This window comes from Sitophilus oryzae, unplaced genomic scaffold, assembly GCF_002938485.1.
Source record: "Sitophilus oryzae breed Bouriz unplaced genomic scaffold, Soryzae_2.0 scaffold_1060_pilon_pilon, whole genome shotgun sequence".
NCBI classification, from domain to species: domain Eukaryota; kingdom Metazoa; phylum Arthropoda; class Insecta; order Coleoptera; family Curculionidae; genus Sitophilus; species Sitophilus oryzae.
In genome coordinates, this window is record NW_022145683.1 from 233582 (window position 1) to 257659 (window position 24078).

General features: G+C 33.5%; 3 protein-coding genes across 7 annotated transcripts in view; 1 reads left to right on the plus strand and 2 right to left on the minus strand.

Moving 5' to 3' along the window:
- Positions 1-15236, plus strand: part of LOC115877292 (TBC1 domain family member 9) — a 36985-nt gene extending 21749 nt beyond the window's left edge. Inside the window, exons 19-21 of the mRNA XM_030893429.1 lie at positions 11281-11509; positions 12590-12745; positions 14375-15236. Of these exons, the coding sequence (XP_030749289.1) occupies positions 11281-11509; positions 12590-12745; positions 14375-14590 (601 nt within the window). The 3' untranslated portion in view covers positions 14591-15236. The remainder of the gene's footprint in view (positions 1-11280; positions 11510-12589; positions 12746-14374) is intronic.
- Positions 4559-11217, minus strand: LOC115877301. Of its 2 annotated transcripts, XR_004049322.1 has the most exons (6): positions 10936-11217; positions 10627-10827; positions 9350-9524; positions 8197-8520; positions 7597-7840; positions 4559-4748 (listed from the first exon to the last, which is right to left on the minus strand). XR_004049322.1 is itself a non-coding variant. In XM_030893439.1 (4 exons), the coding sequence occupies exons 1-4, from the start codon at positions 11034-11036 to the stop codon at positions 4584-4586; spliced, it is 642 nt and encodes a 213-aa protein (XP_030749299.1). In that variant the 5' UTR covers positions 11037-11217; the 3' UTR covers positions 4559-4583. The 2 variants fall into 2 exon arrangements, 1 of the variants encoding a protein (XP_030749299.1); XM_030893439.1 differs by lacking the exons at positions 7597-7840; positions 8197-8520.
- Positions 15237-16302: 1066 nt separating the features above from the next.
- On the minus strand, positions 16303-24013 carry LOC115877312 (polycomb group protein Pc). Of its 4 annotated transcripts, XM_030893461.1 has the most exons (9): positions 23919-24008; positions 23799-23808; positions 23576-23738; positions 23319-23514; positions 23159-23239; positions 22954-23091; positions 19604-19950; positions 19361-19477; positions 16303-18090 (listed from the first exon to the last, which is right to left on the minus strand). In XM_030893461.1, the coding sequence occupies exons 3-9, from the start codon at positions 23633-23635 to the stop codon at positions 17848-17850; spliced, it is 1182 nt and encodes a 393-aa protein (XP_030749321.1). In that variant the 5' UTR covers positions 23636-23738; positions 23799-23808; positions 23919-24008; the 3' UTR covers positions 16303-17847. The 4 variants fall into 4 exon arrangements, with proteins under 4 accessions (XP_030749321.1, XP_030749330.1, XP_030749314.1 ...); XM_030893470.1 differs by having other exon boundaries at positions 22960-23091; positions 23799-24008; XM_030893454.1 differs by having other exon boundaries at positions 23576-24013.
- Between the last annotated feature and the right edge of the window lie 65 nt (positions 24014-24078).

Here is a 24078-nt window from a genome sequence, read left to right on the forward strand (position 1 = left end):
TGCATCTAACTACTCTAATATATCCAAGGACCTAGCTCTAAAACGGCAAAAGAACTGCTAATGCTTAGCAGGAATAAATTGCGGATTACAACAGGCCTCTTGACAGGACACATGGCTGTCAAATGTTACCTGAACAAGCTCAACCTGTATCAAGGAAGTTTTTGCTGCAGACTCTGCGATAAAGATCCTGAAACAGCGGAGCACATAATATGTCACTGCGAGGCTCTGGATCGCAAGCGACACTTTTTATTTGGGAAAGCTAGGCTAGAACCGGAGGAACTATGCCCCCATCCTATCAAGGACCTGCATAAGTTAGTGCAGGGCACAGGGATAGGAGAATGGGTGCAGATATAGAAAGGGGACAAACACAATAGGCCTCACAGGTCGCAGTGTTTCTGGCAGAGGACGGCCCCTTATTGTGAAAAAAAAACTACTCTAATAATATATTTACAACATTAATGTCACATATAATAAATTTGCAAGAGAACAGTTTCATAGACTATAATATTTTTCTGTGAAGGTATTTTTTATATTCCTTTTGGTAAATGGATTCACTTTTAGGTGGAAGTAACGTTTGTCGTGTTTCTTCAGCCTTTTTTAATAGAAACGTACTCAGACATGTGCCGAATTCGTGTGAAAGGTGTTTTTTTTTTGACAAAAAACTGAACTCGATTGACTACAACACCGTCAATTTATAAACAGGTCATTTAATACAATAGTAAACTTGCAACAAATAAAGTTCCTACCAACAGCGTTAATACAAATATACGGCAAGATTAATAAATGTCACATTTGTGTCGTTTTAAAATGGGACAAAATATACTAAATTCTGTAAGAAATAAAGATATTTATTTATATTTATATAAACTCCCGCCAATATATACAAGGAATGCAAAGCAAGAATATTGATATATAAAACAACCCCAGAGTTCCCAACTATGCTCCCAGCAAAGAAGTAGGACAGGTAGACGCAATATCCTCAAAGATGTTTACAGCAACACTAGAAGGAATCTTCCGCCAACTGGAACAACAAAGGATTAAAAATAAAAGGGGAATATCTCAACTATCTAAGATTCGCTGATGACATAGTCCTAATTGCCAATAGTCCTGAAGAACTACAAGCACAAATTAACGAACTAAACACAGCCAGCAAAAGTAGGTCTCAAAATTAATTTAGCAAAAACTAAAGTAATGTACAACGAACTGGTAGACAGAAAAGACATTCTAGTAAATAACACAACACTGGGAATAGTAGAAGAATATATACAGGGTGGTACATCGATAACGTTCCGCAAGGCATAACGGCTAGGGTATTTTTTTTTCAAAAAATCCAAAAACACGTCAATTTTGTTTGTGAGGGGGACAACTTTTGCCCCAAAAATGATTGCAAAATCTTCATCCCTCTAAGCGGGGGTGTCATCCCCAATTTTTTTTCAAATGGGAAGGGGGGTCAAGTGGTACCGCAATGAAAAGGGATTCTATTCTCTATACTTTCCCGCTTTGTTTTTGAAAATCGGTTGAGTCATTGAAAAAATATGAAGGATTGAAATTTGAAAAGTTTATTTAAACATTTATCAGAGTAAATGATAAGGATAAATTCCTTCGACCAATTTGATCGTTTTTTCTTATTATTTCTAGATGTTTACGCATTTTTTCACTTGCCACAAGGTTGAACGATCAGGTGCGGTAGTTGCTAGATAGCTATTCTGTGACTTTTGCGTTGAAGTTCTTCTCAACTTGCAGAAAAAGTGGAAATAATCAAACTTTATTTTAAAAATAAACTTTATTTTACTTTATTTTAAAACGTCTTCGTTGAGTACTTGTACCAACTGAATTTTGTACGGGTGGAACTTGTGTTTTTTTAATATCCTTTGGACGCTTGTACTATTCACGCCGGTCTTATTAGCTAATTTTCTTGTACTCAGCGTACTATCTATGGCAACTTAACCCAATACGAATACCTCCATAGCTTTATTTACTACAGGATTTTCCCTCTGCCTCTTTTTTATTCATAACGGAACCAGTTTCGCGAAATTTTGTTACTAACTCGCGAACAATTTTGCCATAAAGGTGTTTGTCAGGATGGCGTTCATTGATCATCTGAACAAACCGATTGCCACATTCATTATTTTTAAAATAAAGTTCGATTATTTCCACTTTTTCTGCAAGTGAGTACACCATAATTGTTAAAAAGTTTAACGATATTGAGAAGAACTTCAACGCATAAGTCAAAGAACAGCTATCTAGCAACTACCGCACCTGATCGTTCAACCTTGAAAAAGTGAAAAACTTGACCAAGTGAAAAAATGCGTAAACATCTAGAAATAATAAGAAAAAACAGCAAATTGGTCGAAGGAATTTATACTTATCAATTACTCTGATAAATGTTTAAATAAACTTTTTAAATTTCAATCCTTCATAATTTCTCAATGACTCGACCGATTTTCAAAAACGAAACGGGAAAGTATAAAGAATAGAAAGCCCTTTTCATTGCGGTACCACTTGACTCCCCTTCTCATTTAAAAAAAATTGGGGGATGACACCCCCGCTTAGAGGGTTGAAGATTTTACAATCATTTTTGAGGCAAAAGTTGTCCCCCTCACAAACAAAATTGACGTGTTTTTGAATTTTCTGAAAAAAATATTACCTTGGCCGTTATGCCTTGCGCAACGTTTTCGATGGGCCACCCTGTATATTTGGGGCAACTAATACACAGCTCGGGATCTCTATTACCAGAAATAATAGAACAAAATTAAGTTAGCATGGAGTACTTATGGAAGAAACTTAGTCATATTAAAATCTAGAATGCCACTTTATCTAAAGGAGAAAACATTCGACCAATGTGTACTACCAGTCATGACCTATGCATGCGAAACCTGGACACTTAAAATGGACATTATAAAGAAACTGCAGGTTGCACAACGCTCAATGAAACGAAATATGCTGGGAATACCCAAGAGAAACCGTAAAAGAATAGAGTGGATACGACAAAAGACCCAAGTAATAGATGGCCTTCACTCAATCAAATCCAAGAATCAGATCCCTCAAGTGGCAATGGGCAGAACACTTGGCCAGAAGGTCGGACAACAGATGGACCACAAAAATTACAGCATGGTATCCACGAGGAATCAAGAGACTTAGAGGAAGACCAAGTCTGAGATGGGACCATGATATTAGGAAATTAGCTGGGATAACTTGAGCCCGCATAGCCAACAACATATACATATACTAAAATATACTCAGGGTTCCCTATTTAACCCCGTGTGCAGTTTCTGTGACGTAAGAGAAAGACCACATAACCCAGCTCCATATTAGTACTGCATAAGTCTATTTCACCCGGATATCGATTGAACTGCGATTGCGCCAAACTCCGATTGATTGTTGTTTTAGTTCTGTTTGGATTATTTTTTATTTGTGGGCGTAAAAGAGTGATTTTGTTTAGTTTATTGTTTCCAATTATTTTTTGATATTTTTTCAACTCCATGATAATGTGTTATAAATAATAAAAATATAAATAAAATTGAAGGTTAGGTGAAATGTCAGTCAACCACTTCCCGTTAAAAACACCGACCAATGAAAACTTCTTCAGGTAAGGGATGCACAATTAAATGAATATCCGGGTGAAATAGACTTAGGCAGAACTCCGTATTTCTCTTTCGCTGTTTGGGCTTCACTTTTTGGAGATTAGCCTGAGTATATTTTAGTTACAATGGGCTTAGCTACAAAGACTGTATCTAAATATATGAGGAAGGATTATAATTGGAAATGGTTGAATAACCTGAAAATGATGATGATGATTTATTTATCTAAAGAGACCGACCAGCGAGCTCCCACCTCAAGGAAGGCAATGGCAAACCACCTTGAATATATTTCCCTCGTACAGCTTCTCAAATAGTGCCGTTGGGATTCGGCGATAAGCTGTAGGTCCCGTGTAGTTGTGAAACACTGATGACACACATCGCAAGTACGTGCGTGAAATAGCTTACGCTCTGTATAGAATATGGCACTGTGAGAAGAAAAAGCTGCTTCCCATCTTTTTTCCCTCAATATTAAGGGGACGTTCTATTGTTTGTCTCCTTTTCAAAATATGAGTAGATTTTTGGGGTAATTGTTATGTGTTATGTGGCTATCGGTCTGTTCCACTGCGACTTTTTCAGATCTATTGTGGTGCTCTTCTGATCTCTAGGTTACATTCTCCAGTCCTATCTTTTTCAAAAAGTCTAGCAACTTGGAGACTGAACTCCATATAACTGTTTGTCAATGTTCTAGTACCAAGAACCTCATATTTGTCAGGCTGTCACACTGACATAAAATGTATTATGTCGATTCTTGCACATTGCTTCGTACGTCAATTCCATCAGCTTTAGATGCTTATTCAGCTTACAATGCCCTGTTAGTTAACCTACTACACCTTTGACTCTCTGTCTGTCTTTACTTATGACATTTTGCAACGCATCAGAAGGCCTGTGAATGGCATTAACGGGCCATGTTTGGTCATTTCTATCTAAGGAGAAATGCAATATCTTATTTTAAGTATAATTAATGGAATAACAGTAGATTTTAGATATTTTTATTCATTCATATTAATATAAAACTCCGTTAGGATTCCAGTCAGGTGCGGGTATTTTCCCTATACAACTTTTTCTCATAGACTTCGCCGATGCTTTTTTCACTTCTGCTTTTCCTTTTGATGCTTTACATTTAGCTTTTCCTTCTATTAGGGGAGGTAGTTCACCCTTAAGTTGTATCTGTAAACATTACACTAGTTATAAATCTCGAAAGAGGGATTATATGAAACCTGTCTATCTATTAAATCTCAAATCAACCTGCAAAGAAACAAACGGTTTCAACGGATGTTTTTTGTTTGTGTTTTGCTTGTATATGTTGGGTCAGAACTTTGGAATAAAAATATTAAGGAAGGAGTATAAGGATATCCACGGTGGGAATTTTTGACAGTTCTGTTTGACAATTCATTTGACACATTTGAAATTGATTTGAAATTTTGTGGATTTCTTAATTTTTACTGACCTTATTTTATATTATTTATTATTTATTCTACAATTGGTTTTGTTTAGTGAGTAAAGGTACATTCAGGCTGAGAGCGTCGAGCGTCGCGTCGCGTTGTGGAATGCAAAATTGCCACAATATAGAAACAGAAATCTGTATGATCGGCTACTTGAAGAAATAGTTACAATTTTAGGTATTTCTAGTAAGTATTTTTTCACAGTATGGGTAAATATATGAGAGCTTTCGCTGGACGCAACGCTCGACGCTCTCAGCCTGAATGTACCTTAAGTTTAAAAAGATATTGTGTCAGAACTTAAATCAACAGTGACATTATTGATTCCAGAAAAACGCTGCAAAATAATAGGGGTGTCCCAGAAATAAGTGCAAGTTATTTATTTATCGTATGGCTATACATAAGTGCAAGTATTTTAACTGGTAGTATAGTTTGACCCTTAATAATGATGTTTTTTGCAACAAAAAAATGTTGTAATGTTTATATTTTTCTTTCTGACACTTTCCGGAAAATATTGAAAAACTTTTGAGTGTCGCTTGTTCAGTTTCCGGAAATTTGTTTATAGTGCTTCGGGAGAATGCAATGTTGCCACCTCCTACGTTATTCAAATTCTGTACGTTTATAAGTGATAAGTTGACATTTTTGAATTTCTACAAAAAATACTTTTAGATTTTTAGTGAAAGTATAGTGTAACGCATACTATACAGGGTGTCCGGAAATTAATGTAACAAAATTTGGTCATAGATTCTTAAAAAAAATAGGTGACCCGTATTTTTTATTTTTGGCCAGTGGCCCCTCTTTTCGGATTTACAGCCCCCTAAATTTTGCCCCTAAAAAGAGTTTTTTTAAATACCTCAGCGCCCTGTTGGACGAAAATCACTAAATTTGGTACACGTTGTTTTACCATAAAATGACATTTTTGATGCTATTAACTTTTTTTTATTTTCATCAGTGGCGTCCCTACGGTAATATACTAAATATTATTGAGAAAAAAATGGTACGCCACTGTTTTTTTAAATAAAAATTATTTTTAAAATCCACATTAAATTTGGAACAGATTTGATCTCTTCACTTTTTTTTTGGTACGACGCACAGTTTTCGCGTAAAAAAATAAAAACCATTTTCATACATGACCAAATCGCTAAAATTTTAATGTAAATTTTGATAGCAAAATTTAAAAAACGGCAATTTAGGTTTATGGACATTTTGGTTCGCACTTAGGTAATAAAAACAAGATTTTGGAAAATAAAAAATCATTTTAAACTTGAGTTTGCCGTTTTAAAAATTATGCCATTGAAATTTACGGTAAAATTTTAGCGATTTAGTCATGTATGAAAATGGTTTTTATTTTTTTACGCAAAAACGGTGCGCCGTACCAAAAAAATAGTCAAGAGATCAAATTTGTTCCAAATTTAATGTAGATTTTAAAAATAATTTTTATTTAAAAAAAAACCGTGGCGATGGCGTTTGCGAACTTTGATGATGCTAACATGGTTAGCGAAACGCGCGTCCAGTGTAAAAGTAAAAGTGTTTTGGTGTATTGTGGTGATTTATGCCCACTTGCACCATTTGTATAAACTTTGTTTAAAGGCTAAACAGTGATTAACTATACATATTTTATTATAGTTAATCACTGTTTAGCCTTTAAACAAAGTTTATACAAACGGTGCAAGTGGGCATTAGTGTTTTTATTTTGCTGTGTAACACCAAAGGTTCCAACTCTCAACTGTAATAAAGTTAATAGCAGCAAAAAATTTCATTTTATGGTAAAACAACGTGTACCAAATTTAGTGATTTTCGTCCAACAGGGCCCTGAAATATTAAAAAAAAAACTATTTATAGGGGCGCAATTCGGGGGGCTGTAAATCCGAAAAGGGGGGCCACTCGCCAAAAATAAAAAATACGGGTCACCTATTTTTCTAGAATAGTATTCTAGAATCTATGACCAAATTTTGTTGCATTAATTTCCGGACACCCTGTATTTTTAATATTTTTTTACAGTTTAGTAAACTGAAATAATTAACAATTATAGCAGCTTTTCAACAGTTCAGAATCAGCGCCCTCTGTTAGATGTAAATAGTCAAAGTTTCACCTACATTTAAACAGATCATATGGCATTTTGAGGATATTCAATTATTCATTTAAGATTTTACTCAAAACAATAAACCTCTGACAAAACTAAAAAGAATAGGCTAATATAAGATAAGCCTGTAAAAATAATTTTATTATTGAAATAGAAATATTAATAATTTTGGTGTTTATTTACAAAAACAAGAGTGTGAAATAAAAAAACAGAGGAGTTTAAATCTTCAAAAAAATAATCCTAAATAAGATAGACGGAATATGAATGTATTTTGTGCCAAATACACGTGTAAGTGTGGTGCTGGCAAGAATCGCATTGAAAAGAAATGAAAAATTGAGTACTCTACATTACATTAGAACGGTACTGATAAACCGGAATTTAAGTCGGCTATATTAATCCCCCATCGGTATCCACCTAAGTTTGTTGTTATGCTCCTTCCTTAATATTTTTATTCGAAGGATGTCTTTTGTACAGGCACAATAACAAACCTTACCTCGTATTTTGACATAGGAGGACATCTGGCCAACCATTTCGGATGGTTTCTTTTTTGACATTCGCGCGCTAGCGCATCCGATACGCATCTGTCGGGTTTGGAGGTTTGCATGCCGGCGAAACATGTTTTTGAGAAGTTGGGTGGGGCCAGCGCTTTGTTCTTTGACACGTTGCAAGTCAGTTCCGGTATTTTGGGTTTCCAAACTTCGAAAATTGACGGTCCACAAGATTTCTGAACTACGTATCTAAACATATAAATAAATAATATTTTCTTGCCTTTAGCCTGTGTATTTTTTATAATTTCAACAAATCGAATCAGAAATAGGAATAGGTGTAGAGTGGACCACAAAAATTACAGCATGGTACCCATGAGGAACTAAGAGACCTAGAAGAAACCCAAACCTAAGATGGGACCATGCTATTAAGAAATTTACAGGGATAACTTGGACTCCCATAGCCAACAATAGATAATAATGGGCCCAGTTACAAGGAGATTATCTAAATATATAAGGGATGCTACACCATAATTGGAAATGGTTAAATAAAAAAAAATTAAAGCTGTTAAAAGCAAATATTTATGTTTAAGTAAAATCAAACTTACTTTGTGCTTTCTTTTTCGGGACATTCTTCGCATCCGCCATACCAATTCTTGTTGATAAAGCTCGAAAAATACCGTCTTTGTAAACGTTTAAGCATTTTTTTCTTATAATTTACAGCGAATTTTGAAATGGAATGAAAGATGAAATGATCGGAAATAAAACTGTCACATGTTTTCAAAATTTGATTTTACTGAAATACCTCCATAGAAACAATTAAACAATCAGGTGTCACAGTCATTGTTCGGCTCAGGTATCATAAATCGCTCTGTGGTGCTTGGACTGCCGGGCAGGTATCTTTTGTTGACCGCGTGCGCCATAGGATATATCTGTGAATACAGGGGAAAAACATAAGAACTTTTTTTTATTATATTTAAAAAATTAAAAAAAATATCATTGAATAAAACGATTAAGGAAGATGCATATCAACAAAGTTAGTAGAGCCCGATAGGGGATTAAAATGGCTGATTTAAATTCCAAATAACCAGTATCGTTCTAATTTTATTTAAAACATGTAAAAATATAATATACTGATCTGGTCATTGAAACTGCGTGCTCTGGATTTTAACGTGTAAGACAGTGATGACAGGTTAGTGAAAAATAAAATGTACTAGTATTTAAAGAGACAAAAGTGGGGTTTATACATTTTTTCTATGCGGTATTGCCGGATTTTGCAAAAAAAGATATTAAAAAAACGATTTAGGTATCTTTTAACCGGCCAGGAAAAGACACAAAAAACATTAGATGATCAAATCTATTCTTCTAAGGTTTTTTGATTAAAAATTAGTGTTTTTAACACAACCATGGCGCCCTAGATTAAAACTTAAAATACGATTTTTTTAAAGCGAAAATGTCAAAAGTTAACATGATATGTCATTCTATTCAGAGTGTCATTTTCTATCGAATAAAGTAAAAATATACCGAGGGTGCCATTTAAAAATCAAAAGTTGTAGTCATTACCGGTGCAACAGGAAGTTACCAAAAACAATTGAATGCGTCAATCAATCCTAACACTATGTTTTTTCTTATTTGGAAAAATAAAAAGTTATAGGGATGAGCCACTTTTGAGACGCACTTGGTATATCTAACTTTTTTTTATTTATTAGACCAAAAACGAGATTTGACGTCTCTTGTTACGTGGACAGACTATATCATTACCTTGTTGGCGAATTCGAATGTAAGCTTGTGACCCATACACTTTTCCGCATTACCGTGCTTCATAAAACACTTTTGAAACCTCCTGTATTCGCAGACGGACATCTTCAGTCTATCGACAATTCCCTGTCCTACGTATGGTTCGCAGATGTGTTCGCAACATCGAGACTGAATAATTCTAAGAAAAAATAATAACTACGGTTAATGGCAGATATCTTTTGCTAGAAATATGAAACGATCAACAATGACTTTATGAAATAGTTAGCGATACTATGCTATTGATAATGATGCTAAAACAAATTATTGGTCGAAAATTTTTAGCAAATTATGTCAATTCATTGGCGTCGATTTTTTTCTGACTTTTCATTACGTTCTTGAAAATTTACAAGTGTTAAATTTGCTAAATCGACGCAATGTTTAATTAATTAAATACTTAATTAGTTAAATTACTATTTTTAAATACAACTCTAGTGTTCAACAGAGAAAAGAATTATTTACATAATCCAGTGACTCAAGAATATAAGGACATGTAACGCTCATATACGGACTGCAGCAGAATTTGTGACATTAGACGCCATTTTTTTGATGGCGACGAATAAGTCATCAGCTGGTCATCAGCGACAATTTTAGCGATTTTTAATAGTTTGTGTATAGTGAACTTTGTATAAACTTTATTACAATGGCGATTAGTTACGTTTCATAGGTAAATAAACAGTCCCCTCCATCTTTTTAGCGTTTTCTTAGTTTTCTTATTGAATTCGATAATTATTTTTCTGATATTATATGTACTTGATGTGTGCTATACGTCGATACTAATTTTGTACCTTTTGTTAACATTTTAATACGTTTTTTTTCGTAATTAATTAGTATGATACCACCGTAAACACCATAGGCTTAGTTAATACAATTATCAAAAAATATAAATATTTCTTCAAACAGCTAAGTTAAGAAGAATATGTGCCACGGCACTGTTTGGTGACATCGTACAATTTTCTCTCGGGTGTTATTTGTCCTTGAATTCTTTAGTCATTGACATAATCACAATTAATTTTATCATTTATTTCTCATCTCGTTTTGATTAGTCTCGCATTATTATGAAAAACGAATTTAATATCGTCAAAAAATTAATCGTCATATTTAATTTTTGGTTTGTTTTGACGCTAGTGATACCAACCGATAAATAATTTCTTAAATTTATTACCAACCAAAGGAGCGAACGCAGAATAGACAACTGTTTCATTCATCGTTGATCGCTCCGTACTCCGTATATCTAACTCTACCTTGGTGGTGGCTGATTTGGACATGCTTCGCTTATTTTCTCCCAAGGCAAACAAGCTCTGGCTGGCAAATTGGGAATACCTCCCCTGCAATCTGGAACACACGGTATCGATTCTTTTCCTGTTTTTGTTCTGTCGGGTGGTGGACTTTTTATGGGACAGTCTTCGGAACCGATAACTCTGCAGTTGTCTTTACTGAAATTTCTAAAAGAAAAATAAATTCATGCGATTGTTATTCGAGGTACACGACAACATTCAAGTCAAGTCTGTCCTCGGCTTGAGATTCAGACGATTTCATTTGGAAAAACCTACCTGGAATGGTTCATCGATTCCTTTTCCAAAGTCCCTCCGCTGATAGCTCCATGTCTCAAGAACTGGGGCCTGGCCAACATGTTTCTGATGGCTGCCAACATTGTGCAAGCTGTTCGAGAATCGAAAGATGTGCTTGGCCAGAATGCCGATGGTGTTTTCGCGGATGAGAATTTTGTAGTTGGGTAAAGGGGTATGCATCGCTGAAATTTTGATGAATGTGATGATCAGTCTGGCATCTTTGTGCTCTCTACTTATGTCAAAACGTCTTTCTATTGTTGAGATTTGATTTTTTTACCTACGTACCTCTATCTACCTTAATTAATCTATTTAATTCTTTGTTCTCAGAAAAACCTACGATTCTCAATCTTCCATGGACAACTCAATAACGAGTCAATCGAGTGGTATCGACCAGGGTGGCACTTGGGAATCGAAAAGTCTATCTAATCTCCGCAATTTGGTTCAATTAAAGGATAGCAAAGCCAACTTGAAGTGCCTCCCCAGGATGAACCAGCGTCAATTTACTACCTTATGGAAAACTGTTTACGACATATTCCAAACTGAACCAGAAGATGGCGTAAGTATACTAGTTATACAGGGTGTCCCAGAAATGAGTGCAAATATTTTAACTGGTAGTATATTATATCGGCCCAAGAGAAACACGTCTAAGAGGTTTTTTGTGAAAAAATAAATTGATGAAAATTTTATATTTTTCTTGACATTTTCCGCGAAATTTTAAAAAACTTTTTAGTGCCACTTGTTTATTCACTTGAGGCGTCGAATAAGCTGAAAAACCTCTTGAAAAAACCTTAATAGCATAAACCTCGAAACGTTGCCATTATTTTTTTTAATTTTCAAAGTTAAATAACTCGGTTATTTTCAATTTATTTTAAAAATGGTAAAGAGAATAGATGTTTCTTTTGACCAGATCTAACCACTCCTTAAATTGTCTGCACTTATTTCTGGGCCACCCTGTATAGAAAATGAACATATTTAAAAGTTTGTTAGAAGCTTTGGTTAGAAGGTAAGGGGATGATATACAGAGTTAGAGCCCCCACAGACGCCCAGTTTTATAAAACTATATAGCTATAGCACAGGCTAGTTTGCGCAGTTTAATTTATACTACTGCCTGTCACACACTTACACGCAGTTTCCTAGCGCAAGTTTCTTTTGTGTACAAAGTGTCCCATTTTTTGTGCATTATGATTTTACGTTGGCTTATGTTAAAAATTTAAATAATACATGTTTTACCTTATTTTTGAAAATAAGTGTACACTATATCATATTTTAGAAAGCTCACGACTAGGCAAATAAAATAAAAAACAATATACAAGGTGGTATTGTATACAAGGTATACAATATTAGGCTGCTGGATTCTGAGTAACTCATTTTTCACCTTTTCGATAAGTTATAAGATAACCAAGAACAAAATTAAACACTAATTCACCACAATACACCAAAACACTTTTACTTTTGCACTGGATGCGCGTTTCGCTAACCATCTTAGCATCATCAATAACATTGTTAGTGAAACGCGCGTCCAGTGCACAATTAAGTGTTTTGGTGCATTGTGTCGCATTAGTGTGTCGAACAAAACTAAGCGTCTGGGGGGGGGGGTCTTTACAGTTTGGAATAAACGTCCAAAAATGTTTTTTAGGTTACCTACCATGCTCTTGCTGATGTTGGTACGTTACTTTTGGAACTGGGAGACGTAGGTAAGCAGTTCTTCATTAACAGAGATGAGTCTGAAGATAGCCTAGCTGCAGCAGCTGTGGTTGCTTGCGAGCAGAACCTCGCAGCCGGCATTGTAGAGGTAAATAAAATCCATTATTAAAGTTAAAAACACTTGTTTTAAACTCTGTTTTGAGCAGCATAGTCTAGATGACATTCAACATTAAGTAGGTTGGGTAAGAATAAGGCAGTAAAACTTATTTCGATTTTTAGAGAACTTAATGGTACTGATCCGCGATGTACACAGAATAATATATTTAAGTAAATAAGTACCATGTATTTTTTAGTTCTGTTAGGAGAGTTACAGCACAGATTAGGTATCATATAAGATACAGATAAAAATCTTGTCCCTAATTCGTGGTACGAAAGTTGTTTTTTATGACGATGTGCAAACGAGTCAAATTTCCTGTGCGCAAAAATAAACTCGCGTAAAATAACAATAAACAGCGTAATAGAGAGATATCGCTAAACCGAATACCGCGCATGGACGTTAATAAGGCCAGGTGTTATTTCCTTTACGTGAGGTGGTATTAACTCTCTTCATTTATAGTTTATAGTTATCGGATCGGAAAGAATTCTGATCGCGTCGCGTCCGCTATTTAAACTTAACCTGACTTTGAATTTAAAACTTTGAAATTGTTTTGTTTACTAGGTATTTGGGCCATATTTATTTAATTAAAACTAATCCCAGCTACTTAAATATCAAATTACCTAATAAAACTAAAGCAATAATTCAAAACAATTCAAACATAACCTAAAATAAAAGATCTCGCCGGCCGGCTCCGGTTGTCAAATACCCGCACATGCCCATTTAAGCAATTTCTAACCTTATCAGAGGTTATTTAGAAAGAGCGCTTGGTGTAATTGATCCGCAAATTACGTCAGGCGGTAACGTTATTAGCGGGTGTTGCGTTGACTCGCGCATATCGTAACCATGATAAGGTACGCGTAAATACTGGATGACGCTATTCGGTTTTCCAATATCTCTCTAATAACTGTGCCGGTCAGGCGCTGTGCACAATTTTAGAGGCCATAAGTGGGCGTGCTATGTGCGCAAACTAGTCACCTAACTAGTGCCCGATTTCGAAAATTGGAACAACGAAAAACAAAGATTATAATCTGTCGTTACAGGTACTCTTTTTCTGTTATAAGTTGAAAGATTTTTTCAAAAGTAGCAGTAAATGAGACATAATCTTTATAAAAATTAAAAAAGAATTAAGAAGAAAAACAATAAAAAATAATAAAATCACGCAACTATTTTACCGATAACGACTGCACTGTTCTTCAAGCTCGGTTTACTAAAAACCAAACCAAACCTAACCGATCTTTCTCGTAAAAAAATAGACGATGCATCCCGTCAATAAAAATTCGACAAATCTGCAAGTAGCAAATATAATGTGTTGACGGAGTGTGTTTTGCACATACTCGTCAGATTCACGTGTACTCTCTGCCGCATGTACTGATCATACTCTAATATTGTGTCTGAATTCTTGAAATTCCTTTCATAGACACAGATCCAGTGTCTATGAAAGTTTACTTTGTTTTTTATTCCTTTTGTAATAGACTTTAAATAGTTGAAGAAATAATTTTTGTTATTTTTTTTATTAGAAAAGAACAACTACACACCAATCATGTTTAAAACAGAGTTTTAAAATGTATTGAATTAAGTTAAAAAATCAAACACGTTTAATATTGTTATTTTATTTATTAGTCTCCAGATAGAAATGGTAATCCGTCAACACCTAAAATGGAAATAGAATGGTATATCACCGTAGAACAGTTTTTAGCTTCAATTTTAAACGCCCAACCATTGGTAGACTTTTTCTCGAAAAGGAGTTCAATCAGTGACAACATCAAATTGCTCAAAGGCAAACAATTTAACAGGTACAGTTCCATAGAAGAGACACCGGCTGTGGTCAAAATGTAGTCTTTTTCTCTTTACAGTCTGTTAAATAATAGACTATAATTATTAATTAAATGATTAAAATGCTTTCATGAAATTTTAAAACACTTTGAATCTAATTTTCTTTCCTATTTTTATACCAAGTCGAAAATATAAAATATTACTTCAATTTGGAGTGGCAGCTTACCCCGGCCCATTTTTTACATGTAAAAATTAGTTTTTTACGTATAAAAAATAAATTTTGATCTAGTCATATTATTTTTTTGGATATTGCAATATAGCAAAAAAGCTTTATTCAGAAGTTTTCAAATTCCATGAAACCATTCTAAATAATTACCTAGTTTCTACGTATAACACCTTAGAGGGTGTTTACAAAAAGCGAATTTTACTCAATACCTTTTTTTATTTTTAAATATTAATTATATAAGTCTATACGAATTTTAATATGTTGTAAAGCTTCTCTCTTTTTATATTTATATAAATTCAGTCAAAACACTGATGCAATACTTAAGAGGTTATACATAATGTACTATAATTATTTTAAATTTGAGCTATATATTAATAATGTACATGCTAAATATTTTTATATATATTTTGTTTTTTTTTAAATATAGATTATATGTATATGTATATAACAATCTAGTGCCATTTAAATATATTTTTGTTAAATGTTGTTATAGCCTTAATATAATAGCCACTATTAAAGCATGCTTGCGTTTTATTTATTAACCACCCTGTAAAGCGATCAACTCAGTAACCGTCAAATCGAAGTCAAAGAATGTCTAGAGATTCTAGAGAAGCTGAACAAATTAGGGCAAAGAAAATAACGCTTTGATCTAGCTATAGAATGAGTGAACATTCCTCTAACTGGACCAGAACCGTTCTGTGTGTCCCAAGTGGAAACCAACTGAAAGCGAAACTCGAGAACCTAGATGACACTCGAAGAAACTTATAAGACTTATTACGACCGAGAAAACTAAAATATTTTCCCTGATTTTAGTAACAATCATCTTCGGATTGTCTCCGAGTTTTTAACAGGACACTTGCTCCTCAGTGAACACCTCAGTAGATCAGAATCACTGTCTGCGCCGAGACGACAACCATTCGGGCCATAAACTTTATTGGTACGACTGATATCGGAGATGGAGAACTAGCCTCTGTGAAGCCGTTTCTGATACTGGCCTTTAAAGTATGATTAATTATAAGTCAAGGGGGACGCAATAGATCTATAAGGTCGCGGTGATTAACTTTTCCCCTCCCATACAATCTACATCTACCACCTTGTATATTTTTAAGTGAGTTTGGGTACAGTAGTGTGTCAAAGGAGTCGAGGAAGATTTCGACAGAAGACATCTAATAGATGACAGAAAATTAGAGTTATAGAGGTGGAGATAATGAAGTTCTACGACTGCGCATTCAAAAAAGTCCTTATGCCATGGTGGCCACAAAATTCGCGCTTATGCTACAGGAATCATGAATCAGTAGGTAATAATAAGAGCTGATAACTTCTAATTTGTTGGGTGTAGTTACGTCGTTTGTCTTATTGTTATTCTGAATTTCTTGGTTTTTCGAGATTAGTTTGGCTTCTCCCTATCTCTATATCTCTGCAGAAAATTTGTGAGTTAAAATGACAGACACAACTGTCAGTGGCATGTATCCTCTCCTTGGACAGACTATATATTACATAAATATGTAGTTAAATGAAAATCTGATTTAAAAAAAATAAATCTACCTTATTTTTTCCTTTTATTTAAAAAATACCATAACAGGAAATAGCTAGTTTAAAAATTAAATTTACAAAATTATGTACAAATTACATACTACAATATCTTACACAGATGTATAAAATAAAATAATATAAAAAATCTGAGAAAATTTGTACTACATCTAAAATCATACTTAATAAACACGAATTAATAATAATATTAAAATAAATAAAATAAAATTATTATACACAACTTTCAACTGATAATTCTTACACAAAAAAAATGTATAAATAAAAAAGAGTAAAAATAAAGTATAAAATTACATCAGAAGGAATGATAAAAAATGTACAATAAAAGAATAGGCCCTTGACTATTTTTTTAATCAAAATTTCTTCTAGTAAATTTGTTTGTCGTTATATCTACAGGGTATGCCAAATATTAAACTATTCCCTTTAATTTTTAGATATATAAAAAAATTACATTAGTTGGAAACTTTTTTGGCATACCCTGTATATAAAATATAAAAAGTAGCTCTCAATCAGGGTGGTACCAGTTTTTAGCAGTGTATAGAAAAATTTAAAAAAGTAGAAAGTATTCTAAGTTAACGTCTGCTTTTTGTTGCGAAGCCTAATCTCGACAAGGTCTACTTTGTTTACGGGGAATCCGAACCGAGGTCTTCGGCCATATCATTGCCAATGGTCTACTGACTTGGCGAGTGTCTAAATCGACTCTTATCTTAGATATCCAATCTCATCCGGCCTCGAACCGGCGCGGCGTGAATGAGCAGTGTGTGTCAATAGATTTTACACTCTTGCCATGGAACATCAGCACCACAAAGTTTCCAGGAAGTCATCCGTCCATTGACTCGTATCGCCTAACGTCGCTTAATTTCGGTAATCTACCGGGAACCGGTGTTTCGACGTAGCCCAGAAAAATTTAGTTCCTAACCCTAAAGTCAAGAATGATTAATTTTAAAAATACCACAGTGTTGAAATTTATCCACAAAAATTAAATTGAATGAATGCTTATATAGAAGAAATTGTAAAGTTTAACAACATTAAATAGGGACGTATTAGTTATTTTTAAAAATTTTATGGAAGAGACTCCACAACTCTAGCACAGCTGTATTTTTTTTAGTAAAGTTTTAAGATCCTGTATTTTTAAAACAAACCATTTTTGAATCAATGTTAAGGTGCTTTCACACCAGCTGCGCCGCTCCGCGCCACGCCGCGCAAAGCCTTTTTTTAGCATGTAGTTTTGAAGTGTATTTTTTTAGCGCACACAAAAGTATATGTTAAAAAAAGAATTGCGCGGCGCGGAGCGGCGTGGCCGCAGCCAGTGTGAACGCACCTTTAATATGAAATTTTCTTCTTAAAATAAGTTTTTCTATTAACTGTTAAAGTGGCATCACCCTATACAATAAAATGTTCATAAAATTGAATAATTTCCTTTCGAGATACACCCCCATCACTTGTTCACAATAAATAAATAAATAAAAATCGTTCATTAAAAAAAGTTATCACGAGACACTTCATGTTTTGATCATGTTCACACCACCGTCACTATGATCAGTCTTCACACCACATCACTAGGTTCATTGTTATCTTCCCTCTCCTTAAAAAAACCTTTTTCCGTCTTACACTCTCTTATAGTGACTGTTTTCAAATTCACTGTTACATCTGTGATGAACACTTGATCTGCCACTGGATTCCGTGACAGCCAATATTCCGATCCAGGGCTGGTGAGTTCGGCAAGCTCATCACTATTGTGACCGTTCGCTTGAACATTGGCCTTATCTTCTTTTTTGTCCGAATTTAACTGAAAAATAAAACTGTTAGTTTCAAGAATAATTATGATGTTATCAAATTAGAGATTAAATAGTTTATAAAAAAAAATTACTGTCATAGTCGCCTTTGAAATGAAAATCGATGATAATTTTGTTCAACAACTATATCACAGAATACCTTACTTATACAGAAGTGACAGTAAGCGCGTATACATAAGTTTATAATTATTGACAAACTTGTTTATAATAAACTACTAGGTAATCCTAAAGATAAAACACCTCCACTGGAAAGGTCGGGTATTTATGAAATTTCATGTAAGGATTGTAATCAGAAATATGTTGGGCAAAGTAGAAGATCAATATTAACTAGATTTAAAAAACATAGCTCATATAAGGAAATGGTAGACCAGATTAGTCTTGTGTTGCTCAACATATTGTTGATAAAGATCATTGTATAGATGTTAATAATTTAAAATTAATCAATCAGGTCTCAAATTACAGGCAATTAGATACATAATAGGTTTGTTCTCATAGCTGTAAGAAACATATTTCCAACAGATGCACAATAGGGTAAAACGCGTTCGCACAGAAAATTCTGATTGTTAGCTGACAGTCACACCCGTTCGCGGATTTTTTGCAAGTGTCCGGCGCATGCGTATTGCGACCCGACGTCATTAATTGGTAAACTTAACCTACAAAACGTGTGTTGTTTTTGTTTAGTGTTGTTTTCTTCAAAAGATAAAGAAAATAAATGACCGATTTTAAAGATTCCAAAGAATCTGAGGCGTCTGAATTTTCGGATACAGACACAGACCTAGAAGAGCTGATGGAGGAACGGGTCAGGCCGAAGAATCAAAATTACAAAACATTAAAACATTAAAAAGATCAAAACCAAAAACAATAAAAGATGTCTTTGGTTAATTCCCTGTTTGTTTTCTTCTTTATTCGGTATTACGTAGGAGTTAAAATTAGTGGTATTATTAGATCAAAAAAGAAGGGTAGGGGATTCGCTGTTAACACAGACAGTTTGAAATCGACAAGAAACTGCATTATTTGAGACCTGCGCATTAACACCGGTTTGGAAGAAGCCACAAACGTGTTGGGAACACGCTGTGAGAACAAACCTAATAAGAGCGTCAAAATAAATAAATGTAAAGATAATATGAACAGAGATAATGGTCCAATTCCTTCCAGTTGTATGTTCATATTGCTCTAATCTCTAGTCTCAAAAAGGTTGAAGGTGTTTTGGTGTAATGTGGTGAATTCGTGTCTTATTTTGCTGTGCTTTGATATTTGACTTACCTCAATTTTTTCAGGCCTTTTTTCTGTCTCGTTTGGAGATGCAGCCTCCCTAGTCGAACAATGAGGTAAAGCTGCATCCGTTATGGCTTGTCTCTTATCCATGGCTTGCCTTTTATCCTATAAAAATAAAAACTATGAAAGCTATGTTAACTTTAACACTTGAAATAAGTTATAACTCAAGATTAACGGATTAACTTGCCCTCACCCATACAAGCTAACATTAACACTCAATATTATACTAACCTCATTAGATATTGGGGCTGTCGCAGTGAGAACAGCGGGGCTCGAAGCAGAAGGAATGGCAGATGTAGGAGTCTCATCTTCGTGCTTCGACTGTCTCCCGTTAGGCCTTAAGGAAACCTTGGATATTTTAGCGGGAGGGGGGCTGCAACTTTTAGGGCTACTCGTGGTGATTGTCACTCCAATCTTACCACTCTCTTTCGATAGTACTTCCGCCTTGCGTTTAGTGCCTGTTGTCTCAATCCGTGATAGTAACGGTTTACGGTCATCGCTACTCGAGCTGTTCGAGTTCTCGTTTTCTGTTGTGTTAACCAGTGGCGTAGAGGGAGTTTCAAAGGTGTCTTCTAATCCTGTTTAAAAATATACAGGGTTGTTCACCACATACGACATGGAGTATTGTAGCTAAACGATTAGATTTTTAGAAATTGTAAGTTTTGGGTTTGTTGAAGGACTATTAGAGCTACAATTTAAAAATATTTTTACAAGATAGAGAGTGTCCCAAATAAATAAAAAATATCAAAGTTGTATTTTTTAAACGGAACACACTATATATTATTACATTTTTAGTTTCTACGATTAAAATAAAGGTAAATTTGATTAAGGTTTATTAAACGTAAGGCTTAAACCTTACCGTTTTTGAAATATTTTCAATTTTGTGAAATTGCAGTAAACATTTTAAGGCCTCATTTTTCCAAGGGTGTCAAAGTTTTTAATACTAAATATTTACTGAATTTTATTTATTGATCAATTATTGTGTTGCAATGATAAAAATAATACTACCTCATACAGAGTGTCTAAAAATTTATTTTAAATAATTTCTAGCTTTAAACGGCAATAACTTGTTTAATTTAAATGAAACACCCTGTATATTTTAGGAGAATCAGATGCAGAATTTAATTGTCTCTCAAATTGTATTATACCATTATTACCTATCCCTTCAAGTTTTCGTAGAAAATATTTTTTATAATATGCCCATGGAATATTAACATTTTAGATTGTTTTTAAAGAAACAAATGTACAAAATGTACAGGTGCTAAAAACAATTATATTACTAGCCCATTTGTATACAAAAAGAAAACTATTTAAATCTTTATAAAAAAGTATACCATTAATTAAATATACCACCATTATTTCCACCCAAATCTTAATTAATTACATACTTAATTGTGTTAGTTAAAATAATTATTCTAAACAAGTGTGGATTTGAATCAGAAATCAATTTAATAAGTAAGATATAAATGCATATAATAAGTTATGAAAATGAACGTCTCTGTTACAAGTTACAAATAATAAGCAGTCGTCAAAAAATGAAATAAAGTTTTTAATGTGTTACCATACTGTCTAATACAGACACAAAATTCAGTTTTTAGTATTTGGAGCAATTATTATTAATCTACGCAAACAGTCAATTAATGTAGTTTGAATACTGGAATCATATTAATTGGTCCTCTTTAACAAATATTTAAACAGTTATTTTTTTATTTTTAATGAAATAAACGAACTATATCGACAATATTAGTATCTGTACTCTTTAAAAATTTGTTACGTATTTAAAAATAATCTAAAATGTCAATATTCCATGGGTATATTGATAAATGAGGTCTAAATTATAAGAAAACGCATTTTCTACAAAAACTTGAAGAGATAGATAAAAAATGATATAATACAATTTGATAGACAGTTAAATTATGCATCTAATTCTCATACAATATACAGGGTGTTCCATTTAAATTAAGCAAGTTATTGCCGTTTAAAGCTAGTAATTATTTAAAATAAATTTTAAGACACTCTGTATAAGGTGGTATAATTTTTATTATTGCAACACAAAATTTAGTAAATAGAAATACTTCAGTACAATATTTGGTTTTAAAAACGTAAATACGCCTAGAGAAATGAAGCATTAAAATTTATACTGTATTTTGACAAAAACCTAAATATCTCAAAAACGGTAAGATTAAAATGCGGTAAACCTTAATCAAATTTACCTTTATAAATCGGAATAACGGTTCTTAAAATTTTAATCGTAGAAACTAAAAATGTAATAATATACAGGGTGTTCCATTTTAAAAAATACAACTTTGTTATTTTTTATTTATTTGGGACACTCTGTATCTCGTGAAAATATTTTTAAATTGTAGCTCTAATAGTGCTTCAACGAACCCAAAACTTACAATTTGCGAAAATCTAATTGTTTAGCTACAATACTCCCTGTCGTATGTGGTGAATAACCCTGTATATAAGGTCTTGCAAAATACACATAAAAATAAGAATTCTTTTTTATATCAATATACCGAGTGTGTCTCAAAAGTGGCTCAACCCTATAACTTTTTATTTTTTTTTTGATAACAAAACGAGATTTGGTTTGGTTAGGTTAGGTTAGGTTACTTTAAAAAATATTAACACATTTTTTAAGATATTTCAAGAACTTTCAGTCCAATTTGAATGAGATTTGGGGTGTCTATGTTTTGCTAATTTTTATGAAGATTATTGTCAAATATAATTTATGGTACTAATATAAAATTCCATATTTTTGCCAACTAAATTATTACAGCATAATAGATTTTATTCGCCTTCATAGCAAAAAACATTTTTTTTAAGTCACTTTGAAAAATATACTTTTTTCCTCAAAAAGTAAGCGCTGTGGCGTTTTTTTTTACAAAAGATAAAAAATGTAAATAATATAAGGACCATTTTACGAAAAAAGAATCGGTTGTAGGTTGAGTTTTGAGTTGGAAAATATTTATACTACAAGGGGTAGTTATACTACACTACTTATATAGGGGTGGGAGTAGTTTTCACCCTCCTCGTACTTTTTCTTGATTTTTGTGAAAGTCAAATCTTAAAGCACTTAGCAAAACATAAACACCCAAAATCTCATTCAAATCGGAATAACAGTTCTTAAAATATCCGAAAAAATGTGTTTATTTTTATTAAGTTTGGTGCCCTCTAACGGACAAACGAATCACTTTTGTATAGAGGTAAATTGTGTCCAATGAACTCATTTTGGTTCCAAAATTCATAGTACGCCCACGGAATATTGGGACACACTGTATTATTATTAGAAACTTTTACCCTCAAAATTTCATTTTTTGAATAGCTACTTGGAAACAAATTATAATAAAAAAAAGAACACTTTAAACCTCTGTAGCTACGAAACAAAGTAGAATCGGTGTATATTTTATGATATAAAAAATAAATATTCTTTTTACATAAGGAGGTCTCCCTACAGTGATGGCACATTGGAAACACCCTGTATAATCATAAACATACCTATTTTAATAATAATAGTAAGAGTATAATAAAACTGTACTGTTTCGAGGTTAGAATTAAAAAAAAAAGGATCTGTACTATACCTTTACCTGTTTTAGTTTCATCATCTTCTGCTGCACTGGCAATCACTTCGAGTTCTTCATTCTTTTTGTTATGGCTGTCTTTAGTGCTGGTTGTCAACTGTGGAAGGCTTTCATCCTGACTTTCATCCCCACTCCGACCTACAGGAATTGGTTATTGTTGAATCACACAAGTAAACTTAAGAAAAATCTTTTTAAAAAACTTTACTTTCTACTTTGGTGTATGTTTTAGAGTTTCTTTTGGTTGATTGTCGTGTGTTGCCCTTTAGATTGAGTGGTTTCGAGACATCTTTATTAAAATTTCAAAAATTAATTTTTCAATATAAAATCTAATCATATTATGAAAGAATTTTCCATTTCTACAATACCTTCATCCTCTGTCTCAATTTCCCTTGGTACTTCTTTTCTTTCTTTTCTTTTGGGGCCCCTTTTACCACCACTTTCGTTTTTCTGTGAACTTTCAAAAAGCTCAATTAAGCGACCATCTAAAATGTTTTCTTCAGGCTCCCACGTATTGTGTTTCTGGCTCCAGCCTTTCCACTTCACATAATACTCCACAATCCCCTGAAAACAAACCAAAAATGTTGGAAAATGTTATAATAACTAAGTAAAATTTCATATGGACCTTTCTATTCCTTTTCTTCATAATACGCTCAGCAGCGTAAACCCTATCACCCAATTCCATTGTTTACACTTTTTAATTCAATACTGGACCTTAAAGAAACTACTGTATGAAGTCTTTACAGACGTGCGAACATAATTTTCCAGCTATTCACTGAATTTTCGAGCTGAAATCACCACAAAATGCTATTTATTTACATGCTTTATTTACAACACTCAAAATATACCATTTTCGTCCTGAAAGAAATCGTCAAAACAAAACACAATCACAAAGGAACGAAACAATCGAAGTTTTGAGAGAAAGGTCTGTAGAAAAAATTTGTTATGGCAACGCTTCGCACGCTTACCTCACACGTGAAAGGGAAAAACAAAGAAAACGCGATTTCCACCATTTATTTTCTTTGCTTTTTGTGTAACTTCAAACTTCAACTTGAAAACAAGATGGACTGATTCGGTAATAATCGGATTTAATGACATTTGCCGATTTTATTCGAAAAGGCTATACAA